Source organism: Athalia rosae, chromosome 5 (genome assembly GCF_917208135.1).
Source record: "Athalia rosae chromosome 5, iyAthRosa1.1, whole genome shotgun sequence".
Taxonomy (NCBI): Eukaryota; Metazoa; Arthropoda; class Insecta; order Hymenoptera; family Athaliidae; genus Athalia; species Athalia rosae.
Genome location: NC_064030.1, coordinates 5,263,109 through 5,276,172, shown reverse-complemented (window position 1 = coordinate 5,276,172; position 13,064 = coordinate 5,263,109). Strand labels below are relative to the sequence as shown.

The following is a 13,064-nucleotide window of genomic DNA, read 5'->3' as shown; positions in this document are numbered from 1 at the left end:
GAAACCCACCCCCCCCTCCCCCCCCCCCCCCCCCCCGCATTGAGACCCTAGCTAGTTTTATTGGCTTAACTCAGTATTTTACAACCGATAGTGGATTAAGGGGATAAGGGTCTCCTCGCGGTTGTACGATATTGAGATATAAACTAGAAAATATATGACGATTTTTAAAATTAAGATGAAAAGAAGATGGAAAAAAGAGGATTGAGAACTTACATGCGGAAGCTATCGCGCGACGCAACCACGAAAATTGTGTATACGAAACGTATGGAAAAAAAAGAAACCGTGGTACATGGAGTTTTGAGGAGAAAAAAAAGGTTGAACAGACACGATTTATAGACGTGAAAAATATACTAGAACGTTTTGCGTAAAAGCTATACCCGAACGTTTTTTTTTTTTTCACCACTCCGTTCCCACATTATATCCCATTGTTTCAATTCAGCTTCGATCAAACTTCTCGAAGTTTTATCCGCAGTGCTCCCTTTTCCCATGCATCCCTGCGAAAAAAATGAGGTAGCGAAAAAAGGATTACACTCTCGTAAAAAGTGCGACGATGAAAATTGACTCGAGTTTTTTGTAAGGCGACACTCTCCCGCTTGTAATATCTGTTCCCCTTCCGTGTCAGCGCGCGTGAATCTCAAAACTTATTTAGCGATCTTCCGCTAAACACCGAACCCTCACACGTCCGATCGTGGGAGTATTTCTCGGCACTCGAAGGCCTCAAATCAGGGGCCCCCTTTCAGGTATGTGGGGGGGACGAGGAGAAGAAAAAGAGAATAAAAAGAAGACCGGGCCGGTAAAACTGGCGCGGGGATGAGCCGTACGGAAACCCTTTGGGAGATCGACGGTAAAAGGCCGCTGCAGTCGCATCCAGAGCATCCTCGGCCGCATCGCCGTCAAACCGGCAGACACCGCGGACCCCGAGTTTGTGTATCGGATCACACGGAGCGCGTTACGTGCATCGTGTGCGTGTGCGTATGCGTTTACCGACGTCATATCCCATACGACGACTGCGAGACGGCGGCTCCCGGAGCATGCGGTGCATCGCGGTGCAGCGCGGTGCAGTGGGTGCTCGACTGCTTTGAGACCGACGACCGGCTGTTGTCTTCCCCTACCACTACGCGGGGATACCGAAAGAGTGCATGAGAAATTTTCCCTTCGCCTCGCCCCGCCGGCCCTCACGTTCTCTGCCCCTCACTTCTGGGACCCTTGAGTCCTCCAGTCAGTCGCTTCGGAGTCATCGAGGTTTCGAGCGATCCTCAGTCTATCGCCGACCGCGCAAGCGTAAGGCGTCTTTGCCATCCCGTCTATAGCCGATCGGGTAGAACGAATTTCATCCCCTATATTCCCCGAGTTGTGCTCGGTTCAGTAGGGGACTTCAATCTAGCGCGGATTGCCAGTCGTCGCTGCGTTACGGGAGCGAGAGGATCGGACGATAATTTTATTTTCACCGAGTCACTTGCGTGAAAAAAATTTATACAGTTGAATTTTCTTCAAAGTTTCGACTTTTTTTTTATTTTTATTTTGCGTTGATTTTTCGTTTCTTTTTTATCAACCTGGAACTTATTTCGACATTCGAGTGTTCGGCGGGTTGATCGTGATGAAAGTGAAATGTGATATCCGAAAAAGTTTTCGACTATTTTATTGTTCGTACATTGAAGTGATCCGATAGGGGTGGTTTTTGCGTTAATAAATATTCACAGATTTTATGGTGCTTGACAAAAAAAAATTGAAATTTCGTTTTTTCAATCTTAATTAATTTTCAAAACCTTTGTGAAATATCGAGTGAAAATTGTTGAAAGTTACGTACAGGTGAAAAGAAATTTCTGTGATTCTTGAATGATGGAAAGAAAAGTGAGATATTAAGCTTGTGTACAAATATAGATAGTGAAATTTTTTTTTGGATCAGACATCGGCATAAATTGCGTGGGTTCAGTGAAAAAGAAGTTGTCGAAACATACGAGAACGACGGTAGTAATTCGTTCAGAGTAAATCGGAGTTCGGAGGTAACGCACCGGAAGTATCTTTGAGATAAAAGGTAGAGGCCGGAGGAGCTGGTTTTGAAAACCCCTTGGAAGTCCAAAGAGAAAAGTAATCTCGATCAAAGTTTAGTCGAGCGACGGGGATAGTCCAAAAAAAAAAGAAAGAGAAAGAAAAAACTGAAGAAAAAAAAAATAAAACGAAAATTGGGATGGCGTAGGAGTAGAAGGATGGTTCGGTGATAAATTTAACGATTTCACGACGACTCTCATTCCTCGGCCCCTGCGAGCTTAAAATCTCTCTAGATGTGCGATCCCACGGCGCTTCTGGATCTGGTCCCTCGAAAAGGATTACTCGGGAGACCCGGTATGGATTACAACGAGTACGCGTACTGCTACGGTCCCGGTGGTGTTCCTAGCGGTCGAGGTTAGTCGCCAGATTTTGGATTGCAGAATGTCCGGTTGTCCTTCCGTCCTTCCTTCATCGTCCTTATATAGTTGTACGTGTCACGCAACTTGATTCCTCATTCCGCAAACCCCGTCGCGCGCGCCGAGCGGTAAGCCGCAAGCACAAATTCAAAGCTCCCTCGGCTTACAGTTTCGGACCGATGGACACGTGACCAAAAGCACTCGCGCTAACGGTGCTCGCGTTTACACCGAAAACTCGATTCTCCACTAATTACGAGAGGAATTTTTTTCATCACCTTCCTTTTTCCCATTAACATATAGTTTCAATTATCAACGCCCCGGTCTGGAATAGAAGCTACGAATCACCCCACCTAGCTGTATTATACCTTCAACGAATTATCAATCTGAATAATAATGTCGTAGCATAAAGGTAGTGGAGGTTGTAGGTGGCGAATCACCGCCCGAGACTATGTACGGTTAGTTAACGGGCAAGCCCGAGCAGAATCTCGTCGAGAGGTTGGGCCGCACGCGATGTTTTATTATGCAAATTTGATATTGTGTGTGACGTCATGAAAGTAACGCGGTATACACACGGCTACCAACAAACGCGTTGGTGGCAAAGGGTGGTTTTCACCCGGGTATTTTGTGTATAATACAGGCGAGAGTTGTGCATCACCGATATACGCGGGGGTAGGTATATACATCCTATACCTACGGCCACTGCAGCTTGTGCCACAGCACCGCAACGCAACGCTTCAGGTTTCCCAATGAGGTATACCTGTATCGCACGAAGTAGAATGTGCAGTAGCGAAGGTGCGATCATGTTGGATTTCGTACGTCCGTTTGTACCGGCGTCTTGATAAAAGACCGGCATTTTGAAACGTCAAGGTGATAAATTCGCGGCGATAATGCCCACGCGGCTTGTCTCCCTTTGCTTGTACGTAGTAGAGATGCTCGAGCGCAAGTGCAAGTGCAATAAACTCATTCCCATATTCAGTCTCCACCCCAAAAACCAGACTAGGACATTATTCGAACCCTTACGTGGAAACGTAATCCGCTAACTAGATCGACTAATTGGCGATAGCCCGATCATTTCGATAGATAGATCCAGTCGGCTTTCAGATTCGGATTCCTGAGCTCAGAATACATAGGAATAGCATGGAAAACACGGTGGTACCCCTTGGAGTTTTGTCGATTTTTGGGTCAAAAATGAAGTATTTTCAATTGCGGGACACTTTTTTAACGTGATTTGATCTCAGGAACACGAATCCGTTGATCAAATTGGGCTATGATTTGTTCCCATCGAGACATCTAAATTTTTCTGCTCTCAACAGCGAATAATTGATGATTACTCGATCGATTGCACGAGTAGATGATTTTATCTTACAGATTTGGATTCCTGAGCTGATTATACGTGAGATTACCCTTGAAAAGCCAAAAAAAAAAAATCGATTTTTGGGCCAAAAGTAAAGTAGTTTAAAAATTGATTGTATTACACTTTTCTTACGTATTTTGACCTCAGGAATCCGAATCTGAAAGAAAAATTAATCTATCTCTAAAATTGACCGAGTTATCGCCAATTTTCAGCTTTTTGGGGTCAAAAATAAAAAATTCATTTTCTAGTTTATCTTCATGTAATTTGAGCTCAGAAATCCGAATCCGAAAGAAAAATTGATCTATCTGCAAAAATGATCGAGTTATCCCCATTTTTTCGCGATTTTTGGCATAAATTTGAGGATATCTCGATGAGAAAAAATCGTAGCTCAATTTGGACAACGGATTCGTGTTCCTGAGGTCAAAATACACAAGAAAAGTGCCATACGATCAATTTTTTAAAATAAAAATTTTTGGTCAAAATTTGAAAAAATCGTAAGGGGTACCCCTTGGAAAAATCTCAAATTTTGGCCAAAATTTTTTATTTTTTAAAATTGATCAAATGACACTTTTCTAACGTAATTTGACCTCAGGAACACGAATCCGTTAAGTAAATTGACCTACGATTTTTTCCCTTCGAGATATCCTCAAATTTGTACCAAAAAATGCGAAAAAATGGGGATAACTCGATGATTTCTTAAGATAGATCAATTATTCTTCCAGATTCGGATTTCTGAGCTCAGATTACATGAAGATAGACCAAAAAAGAAATTTTTTATTTTTGACCCCAAAAAGCTGAAAATTGGCGATAACTCGATTAATTTTATGCATGGATCAATTTTCCTTTCGGATTCAGATTCCTGAGCTCAAACTTTATCAGAATATCCTTGATGCTCCAGTTTAGAGAAATATTGATTTTTTACCCTCAAATCAAAACAATTAAGTGATACCCTTTTGCGATTTTGCTGAAAAACTGAAGTTTCGTCGAACGGCTTAGACGTACTTTCCTTCGAGATAAGTATCAGGACATCCGTAGACAATATTCCTTCCACTGCTATATATTTTGTGACCACCGTACTATATTCACTTGGGTATAATCGAGGCTGCTGTAAAATTTCGAGGGGTACAGCAACACGTTCCTGGAGCCCTTCTCGAGTTACGCGAGAACACATTCGGGTAAAATTAACGTCTCGTAATAACAGTGAAAATACTGCTTGAACTGGGGCGGGTAAGCTGTTGCAATGCGTTTCAAGGGGATCCTATGAATATATCCAACTATTACTCGAACCTTGCTTCAATTCTCATTATCGGCACGTGCTACGTCGCGTTCCTACTGGTTATTGATTTCATAAGTCCGATGGTGAGGTCCGATGTTGCGAACGAGGTTTAATTGCAGATTAGATCCCCGTACCATCGCATGAACCAGGGGTCTTCCCGGACCGTTGTTCCCGATTTCTGCGGGACAAACCTCCGTTTCCTACAACCCTTATCCGCCCTACCACGACAAACCCCATCAGCTATAGCGATCCTCAGCCGATATCCATAAACTTCAAAAAGCGTAAATTATACTCCCGAAGCATGCACTGCAACGTCTTTGATAAAAACTGAGAAATTATCGCTTTGGTAAAAAATTCAATTATACATTAATGGAGCATGTAATCATCACGCTTTCGCGTTTCAATATTCAATTCTCGCGGTTTAGTATAATAATTATGAAACTGCCCGTAATTGGTAGCTATTATACGAAAGGGTATCCGTCCACATACGAATCGTGTGGTGAACCGTGATTAATTATCTGCGGGATTATAGGCTTGTCGAAGTCGATCAAAACGATCGTTTTATTTTCGTTTGTAAGAGCGGCCGTCGCGTCTCTTCGCAGTGCGAAACGGGTTGAAACGTCAAGTAATATCAACCCGCATGATCGCCGATGCGGTCGCGTGGGTGTCGTACGCAATCAAGATCCTTGATCGGTTGCACTCGGCGATTGTAGAATTATATGGAACGTGCGGTTCAAATCCGAAACCGGTTTTTCTCAACGCGTGGGCATGAATCTTCGCGCGTTGTACCGAGCGCTATTATAATACCTTTCACTCTACACGCAGGTGACAATTTCGGTTACAACGTAACGTTGTTCCCCACCGCCGCGCCACCGTTTAAAAACTTCCGGGCGAATACATCTGTTCGAGAAAAATTAATACACGTAATTTTTTTCTCTCTTTTTTTTTTTCGTTTCTTTTTCGAAACTGTATGACCTACTGAGTGTGTTTCAACTCTTCCGAATCGTTGATCAAACGTTTTATATCCTACAACGACGAACGCGCCGTGGTAAAAAATGTACGAGAAGCAGCTGCACGCCTGGACTTTACTCTCTAAAAGGAAATCGTCGGACGTAAACTCTGCGATGATCCTTAAAAGTAGATTTCGTTGGGCAGATTAGGCGATGTTTAAAAAGGAAAATTTTTATCCCGATCTTTTTGTAACCTTTACCCCCTTCGGATTGTCGTAGTTCCCTCTGTGTGTAAGATTAAAGTTTTCGTTCGGTCTAGGCTAGAATAAACCCTTTGCTAGGGTGCGCGCGAAAAGGTTGGATGAGGAAAGTGGGAACTATATAAGCTGACTATTTTCGGTTTTTTCTTACCTTCCCGAATTCTATTTTGTGGGGAAAAAAGGCTTTTTCGCAGGGTTCGGTCAGTGAGAATCTCTGGAAGGTGATGGTTAACTCCGAGCTACGGGTTATGTAAGGTCAGGTTGAGTCGTCACACGGCTGTGTAAAGCGGTGTGTAGGTGCGCCCAGTCCATATAGACGAAACATGTATACCTTCGCGTACGTATATAATCTTGGTAGGTGTAGGGCATGTGCCTATCTATCTCTGCCGCCTCGCACCCACACGTACACACACACATATACAGAGGTAAGATCACGCCGGGACGTTCTAAGCTTAGCAGTAAAGAAACCTCCCAACCCCCTAGCCACTCCACTTCCAATTAAAACCGTTTCACCCTTCTCTCCTCTTTCCCGGGTTCGCTCATTTTTCAAGATTTCCTCTTCACCTCCAGACTCAAGATAGCTTTCTCGGCCACTTCTTCGTTGAAATTTCCTAACGAGATTTAACGCGTGTATATATAAGACGAGAAAAACAATTGTACGAAAGTCCGTGGTTGTAAGTCCCTGGAAAAAAAGACTTTCACAGATGTCTCATTCCACGTCAGACCTTTCCACGATAAACGCTCGCTTATGTTTGCTCATTTATGCTACGTCGAGGGATGTTTCTTTCCCTATCCGAGAACCTCTTGATTCCAGGTGAAGTGGCCCTAGACCCACCAACGTTTACCTGGATCATAGTCTCCGTACTTCGGCCAAAAAGGAAAGAAAAAAAAAAAAAATAAATAAAGGAGAATGAAAAGAGAACGGGAAAAAAGACAGACTCACTCACTCACCGAGCCTTTGCTAATAAATTCCATTAGCCACGGCCTCTTGGCCCGTAGGATCCTTGAATGATATTGTGTTACGCGTTTTGCCATCCGATTTCTATAGACTTCCAGGGCGCCCTCATTGAACCGAGTCTAGATCCTTATAGGTGTCTATAGAAGAGTTTCACCGGGGCTGGGCTGTGTACCTGTAAATATGTGTACGTACATTCACGGTTGTGTGTATGCACCCATATTCTGCTTCCATACTCGATCTTCCATTGCGCTCGTACTGGTCGGACGTCCCAAATTTCATTCAGGATTTGCCCCGCGTGGCTCAACGACCTGTGCATAATTCGATTTACGGATTCGTCTCCGGGTACCATCCTTTGTCAAGTAAGCCAGGGAGGACCTTCTTCCAAGCGAGCAAGGATCGCCGATATACGTATAAGAGCTCGAGTGTCGCGCAAAGGAGATTCGTGAGCATACGGAGCATTATCCTGCCGGCGAACGAACCCGTGTACCTGACCCCGCACTACCTGGAGGATGACAAAAAAATAAAGAAAATTGGAAAATAAAAAATGCACAATACCCTCCCAGCCCTACTATTAACAACAATAACTAGACGTGCGGTCTTTTTCTCTTTCGTTCTGTCAAACAGCCGGGATCACTGCGACCCAGCTGGTTCGAAGCTTTTACACGCAATTTTAGTCTAAGTGATGTTTCGGAGCTTAGCTATCGGTATTTCTTAAGGTATGCGGAACTCTCTTATTTTTTTTTATTTTTTTTTTTTAGCTACGATGATGTTCGGATGAGGAACAGAAATTAAACCCGGGAAAGATTACAACTTTATAGTCTTTTTTGAAACAAACTCGCTAATACGCGTGATCTTTTTAGGGAGGAAGAGAGCCGATGAATTCGATATCGTACTACGTGAGAATATAATGTAATCCGACGACCGGCGTAGACGATATAAAAAAAAAAAAAGAAAGGAAACTTATCAAAAACTTTGATCGTAAAAAATGGTTTAGTGCACTTTTCAGTCTGTGCGTGCAAAAAGTCCCGAGAAAACGAACGGCGTAAGGATCTCGCGAGTCTATGTACAAGAGAGATCCGTCGGGCGAGTATAGGGGATGAAGGGGGATAACACGACGGTAAAGAAATATAATGCCAAGAGATGAGCAAGCGATTAAGCGAGATTGAGAAAGTCTTTGTCAACATACAGACACAAACTGAATTTTTGCCTGATTTCTTTTTTTTTTATTCTCCCTCTTTCGTTGATCTTGCACGAGCGCTCCGGTTCCTTATAAGGTACTCAAGATTTTCATAAGTCCCTTTCGAGGGTCGTGAGATTGTTAGGGTGACTGCGGACCGTCTTCAACGCTCCCAACTCTCTCTCTCTCTCTAGTTTGTAATAATTATGATCATCTCTTGAAGAGGGTGCTGGGAATAAAGGCATTCCACAAGCAACGTAGGAACACACTGAACAGCCAAAATTATAATCACTACTACATGGGTTCTTCGATATTCTTGTTTCAGGGTGTCTATTGGACAACGTCGCACCGCGGGGCCCACCCGATGTGCCCCCCCGTAATCCTACAATGAGCCGATTGAACGGAAGATTACCTGGGAGCCACGCAACTAGTGACCACGAACGTGATCCTGACTTGGAGCCATCCTGTCTGGTGCGCACACCGTCTGGAAACTTTTACAACATACCAAGTGAGTGGGCTGGTCTCTTCGACTCGTCGTTTCCCATCGCGTCGGTAGTTTTAAATAATTTTTTGACGATAAACGACGTCCTCGAACGCAACGTACCCTCTAATCACGTAACGGATTCTTTTCGGCGTTTCATTATAATAGGATTGATGGACGGGAATTTGCCAGGGGAGTGTCAAGTGATGCTCGAAAAGAACAAAGAAACGTGGAGAGGGTAAAAAAATAGAATACACCGGTGGCTCGGAGGTCGAGTAAAAGCGGAACGGAAAATAAGTAGAGGGTAGGAAAGTCCCATTTTCACCATTATCTTATCTATTTGCAAACTCCTCCCCTCGTCACTCGCCGTACAGTAGACGGGAATACGGAAATTCGGTAGGTAAAAGTTGGAAGTTTCTCCTAGAGGTCCTTCTCGTATTTATCAAGGGGCTTATCTTATCGAAGGATGTTCGAGGAGATCTGGATAAACAGTTTTTTGGGTATTACTCTTGTGTCGCATAATATCACGTGATCTGGATAAGTTCTTTGAAACCGTTGGAACGGTTTCAGGCGAAACCCGTCTTTTCTACTGAGAAATTGAGAACTAACCTCGTGCTTTCTCGAGTACGACCAGAAATAAACCAACGGACAGTTTCCGGATAGAGTATCAATTACTTACTTTCTCATACCATCTCTGGTACACGGGTCTCTGGGTTTAACTCGAGAGGAGAGTTGGAAGTTAAAACTTTACGAGACCGTTAAAACTAGGCGCCGTGGTAGTGACCACCGCTCCTTGAAATCTACCCCCCGTCTCTCCTATTTTCCTTCATCCCGTGGAACGAGACCCTCCAAATTTAACAGATCCTCTGCAGATGGGTTCAGTTTTCACTTATGTATACTCCAAAACGGAGTTATGTTTGAAAAGAAAACTTTCAAAGCGTGGGACAGTCTCGCGTTTTTCCTATACCCCGAAGCGGACCAAGGTTCGATGATTTATGGCAATCGTTGCTTTGGTGGATATAATATTTGACGGTGGTCTGAACTCTCTCGTACGATTTTGTACGACCACTCGTATACCTCGGAGCTTGTTACACCGATGTAATCGATGATTGATCGACCATTGATCGATTTCAATAGTTCACGGTTTCCGTGGTACGATAGCTCGAGCGGTTCTGAATTTTTTATCCTCTCCCTATAACTGTGGAGCTGATTACGTACGGGCGAAATTGATGTTCTCCGTCGAAAATTACGTAACGGAGGTAAGCCTTTGTGTCACGGTGTAACCGATAGGCAAAGCTGATCTTTGACGAACCACGAACTATCTAACAAAGTTGTATACCTACGTTATTGGGATAATAGTTCTTCACCCTCAGACTCCCACGGGCCGTTACACCCGCGCCATAATTTGTTTCAGAAGACAAACGCCCGGTATACTCCTACCGGAGATTCCTCAAAGGGTTTTGAAACGGTCTGAAAATCAAAGGGAATATTGATATCTATACTAAACGCTATAATCACTGTGAAACGGATACAAAGAACCACCATATCGCAATTAAGGGTTTCGAAAATTACGGACTTCCCACGCCCTCGATATATATATACCTATACGTGCCCTGCACTCGAACGTAACAGGTTACCGGTAACGACCATTAGACCGGGCATATAGCAGGTATAGTTATCGGGATGAAGGTTTCGAGGGCGAAGCGAAAACTCCTCCTGAGACAAAGCTTCGAAATATCGAGCGTTCGACGTTACGGACTCGCAGCGTACCCCCGCGCGGTATCTTACCTACGCGGGATGTTGCACGGTACCCCCGGTAATTACATAGCGAGGTGAATAAGTAATATATATCGACACTTGCGCCGCGCCATAGGGGAGCCTCCCAATTTCTCGTTTTTTTCCACGTTGCCCGAGGCTCTTTTCGGAAGATACATGTCATATCCGCGTCTACGGTGAATATGGATCAACTATTTTTTTCACGCGTACATCTCGTTGTATATGTGTGTGTGTACCTACTGCGGTGCGTCGAGGTCGGTAGAGAGTGCAGCTTGGTTTTCTTGAAATCCTAGCCGCCCACGGTGAATCATATAGTTATCGATTCAACATAGGGCGTCTATCCGTATCAGGTGTGTAGGCGGTATTATGTATAGGGCTATGCCGCCTCACAGTCAGAGCCCTCGGTGATGGCCGTTCCTTGCAAGAAACATCGCCGCGACGTTAGCGAGCCTCGTAGCGTGTCTCGCATGCCAGGGATATTAGTTCGACACGCAAGAAACCGCCCAACCCCCAAACTCACCCGCTCCACTGCGAGCCTTATAATTAATTCCTTTCCATTTTTAGGATCGATGAATTTCCTGAAGATAATATGAGAACCCCCTTCGTCTCCCGCTGACTGGAAACCTTCGAAACAACGATGGCTTCCATTCTGCTGTCGGCTGTTACTCAGAACTCGTCATGTACAAAATTATAATATTCGCTCTTCGTGTAAACAATTTTTCTCTTATTCTTATTCTGGCGCGGTGTTTGATTTCTCAAAGATTATCGCCCTCTCGTTTCTCCCGCGATAGTTTCTCACCACTTCCTCCGTATAGAATGAGATCTCGTCGAAGACGTAGGTAATCTGAAAATCCGATCGCTTTGGGTGTCCCCTTCAATTCTCTTTTTCTCTCCATTATCAACACCGTCTGATCTATCTTATTCCTTGGTAACGAGGAAACTTTACACTCTTCGAGTGCTTTATTTTCAATGGCGCGATATATGTATATGTATGTGTATATGCACTTGTACAGAGTATTGTAATTTTATCATTGTTATTCCGAGAAGAACGCAAAACTCTCTTTGCTGACCACGCGGAATGTTTAACTAACCAACTCCGTTTTTTTTCTCATTTGCTTACAGAGATACCGAAGAATGAGTACAACAATAAGAATCAATCGACAGGAAACAGCCCTATAAAAGTGGAACTACAAAACAATATGGACAGGTGAGAATATGCAGCTTTGTAATATATGTCTTACGGTGAACTAATGTACAAATTCGATGACGAAGTACATTTGGATTTACGGCAATAAACCGAGGTAGGGAGACGTAAATGACACATCTGTTTGCCTACAAGAAATATCCAAAAACATGACCAGGGTCGTGGCTATTGTTGTTCGGTCGTCCGAAACAACGCATAGGTTTCCAACTCCTGGCTGAACTTGACAACGCCATGAATCATGAATTTTTTTAAGTAGTAGCCAGTTACATGGGCTCAATGAGTCAGGCTCGGTGAATGGCGATTGTCACTTTTGAATTCTAACACCGTTTCTGGATTCTGTCGAGCCGGGATTCCTCGGCGTATCCCCTCGCCTTTCACAAAAGTATCGTTCCCTGTTTCCCTCGTGTCTACGCTACTCTTGAGAATGCGGTCAGTCCGCAGTGTGTATGCGTTTTGAAAAAGAGTCCGGGACGTCGTCAAGTTGTGTGTATTGGGGATGCGTTGTAACAAAGTACATAATATATCTCAGGTCTTGTGTTCTCTCCTTTGGCTTTTATAGCAAAAGCGCCGGGTTTTCTAAAGGAGGGGTGTGTCGGTGGCATATAGAAATTGTTTGTACTACTCGAAGGCCGCCAGTGAAGTGGTCTGGCTTTGATCATCTTTATTGCGTCGCGGAGCTCCGCAAATAAAACAAACGGTCCTTCTTTCCCTGAGAATCTGACTATCTCGTTTAAATATTTTGGTTAGACTTTCGTAAGTTTTCGTTTCGGCTTTGAGCTTCATCAGCGCGGACAAGTTAGCGTATGATAACATTTTCCCTGCACCATCGAACCCCCCACTTCCCCCCCCCCCCCCCCCCCCCCCCGTTCTCATTCCCATTCCGGCAAATGCTTAACGCAAACTTCGCGCTGAGGAATAACAAGTTCATTTCATTTTATACTTGTTTATTTAACTCCGATCGATCCGATACGTGCAACGCCTCCGAACTGTCTATATGTAAATCGTATCTGCAAAACCTGTAAACAATCCCGCAATCGCTTCGTCATTGCAGAGTTACGCTACCTTACGGCCACGGGCCATCGATGATTCCCATGAGGAGACAGAGCATCAGATGTCAGCTACGCAAAGGCATTGATTGGTGCAGTTGGAAACTGATTGCCATCGTCGTGATCATGCTATCACTTTGTCTGACCGCGGCACTCACCTACGTTGCAGGTAGATGA

General features: G+C 44.1%; 1 protein-coding gene across 9 annotated transcripts in view; it reads left to right on the top strand.

Moving 5' to 3' along the window:
- Nucleotides 1–13,064, top strand: part of LOC105684152 (teneurin-m) — a 374,554-nt gene that overhangs the window by 345,739 nt on the left and 15,751 nt on the right. For 8 of the 9 annotated variants that reach the window (XM_048656243.1, XM_048656241.1, XM_048656242.1 and 5 more), the window contains 3 exons: nt 8,706–8,888; nt 11,760–11,844; nt 12,893–13,056. In XM_048656243.1, the coding sequence (XP_048512200.1) occupies nt 8,706–8,888; nt 11,760–11,844; nt 12,893–13,056 (432 nt within the window). Of the gene's footprint in view, nt 1–1,291; nt 2,404–8,705; nt 8,889–11,759; nt 11,845–12,892; nt 13,057–13,064 lie in introns of those variants that run through there. The other variant, XM_012397303.3, reaches the window with a different exon arrangement.